The following is a 500-nucleotide window of genomic DNA, read 5'->3' on the forward strand; positions in this document are numbered from 1 at the left end:
GAAGAGCCGCCCGGAGCTGTCGTCCACCCAGTTGTTGGTGAGGACACCAGTCTTAAATCCTAGAGAAGGACAAAGCAAGGAGCATCATTTTTCCCACTCCAACTTCTCCCCTCCCCAGCCACATTGCTCAGACCTTCCCAACCTGATTTATGAAGCCCTGTCCAGACTGGGACCCCCCAGCAGGAGATCCAGTGGTGCTCAGCAGGAGCTCATGCCCATTTTGGATTTCCAAGCAAGCAAGGCTCGACCTTCCCAACACAAGACGTCCATGAGCCAGAGCTCACCCACGCCACGGTGACGAGGACTGAGCTGGGGGATCGGCCACAGAACAAAGAGTGAAGGGCGATGGCCTCCTGCTAATTGCTGGCTGGGTGATAACGTGCCTGATGGGTTTGGGAGCAGGGCACAGAATATTTAATTAGAGGATGCTGAGAGGTGACATCAGGAGAGTGCCCGGATGATGAGGAACCAAGAAAGGACCCTGTGGTGGGACTGACCAG

The 500-nt window shown here is 55.4% G+C and overlaps 1 protein-coding gene across 1 annotated transcript in view; it reads right to left on the reverse strand.

The window, feature by feature from the left end:
- EPHX2 (epoxide hydrolase 2, cytoplasmic) overlaps nucleotides 1-500 on the reverse strand; it is a gene marked incomplete at its 3' end in the record, with an annotated part of 6,030 nt that overhangs the window by 4,490 nt on the left and 1,040 nt on the right. The window contains exon 3 of the mRNA XM_009874480.1: nucleotides 2-59. Coding sequence (XP_009872782.1) covers nucleotides 2-59 — 58 coding nt within the window. The remainder of the gene's footprint in view (nucleotide 1; nucleotides 60-500) is intronic.

Source organism: Apaloderma vittatum, unplaced genomic scaffold (genome assembly GCF_000703405.1).
Source record: "Apaloderma vittatum isolate BGI_N311 unplaced genomic scaffold, ASM70340v1 scaffold29568, whole genome shotgun sequence".
Taxonomy (NCBI): domain Eukaryota; kingdom Metazoa; phylum Chordata; class Aves; order Trogoniformes; family Trogonidae; genus Apaloderma; species Apaloderma vittatum.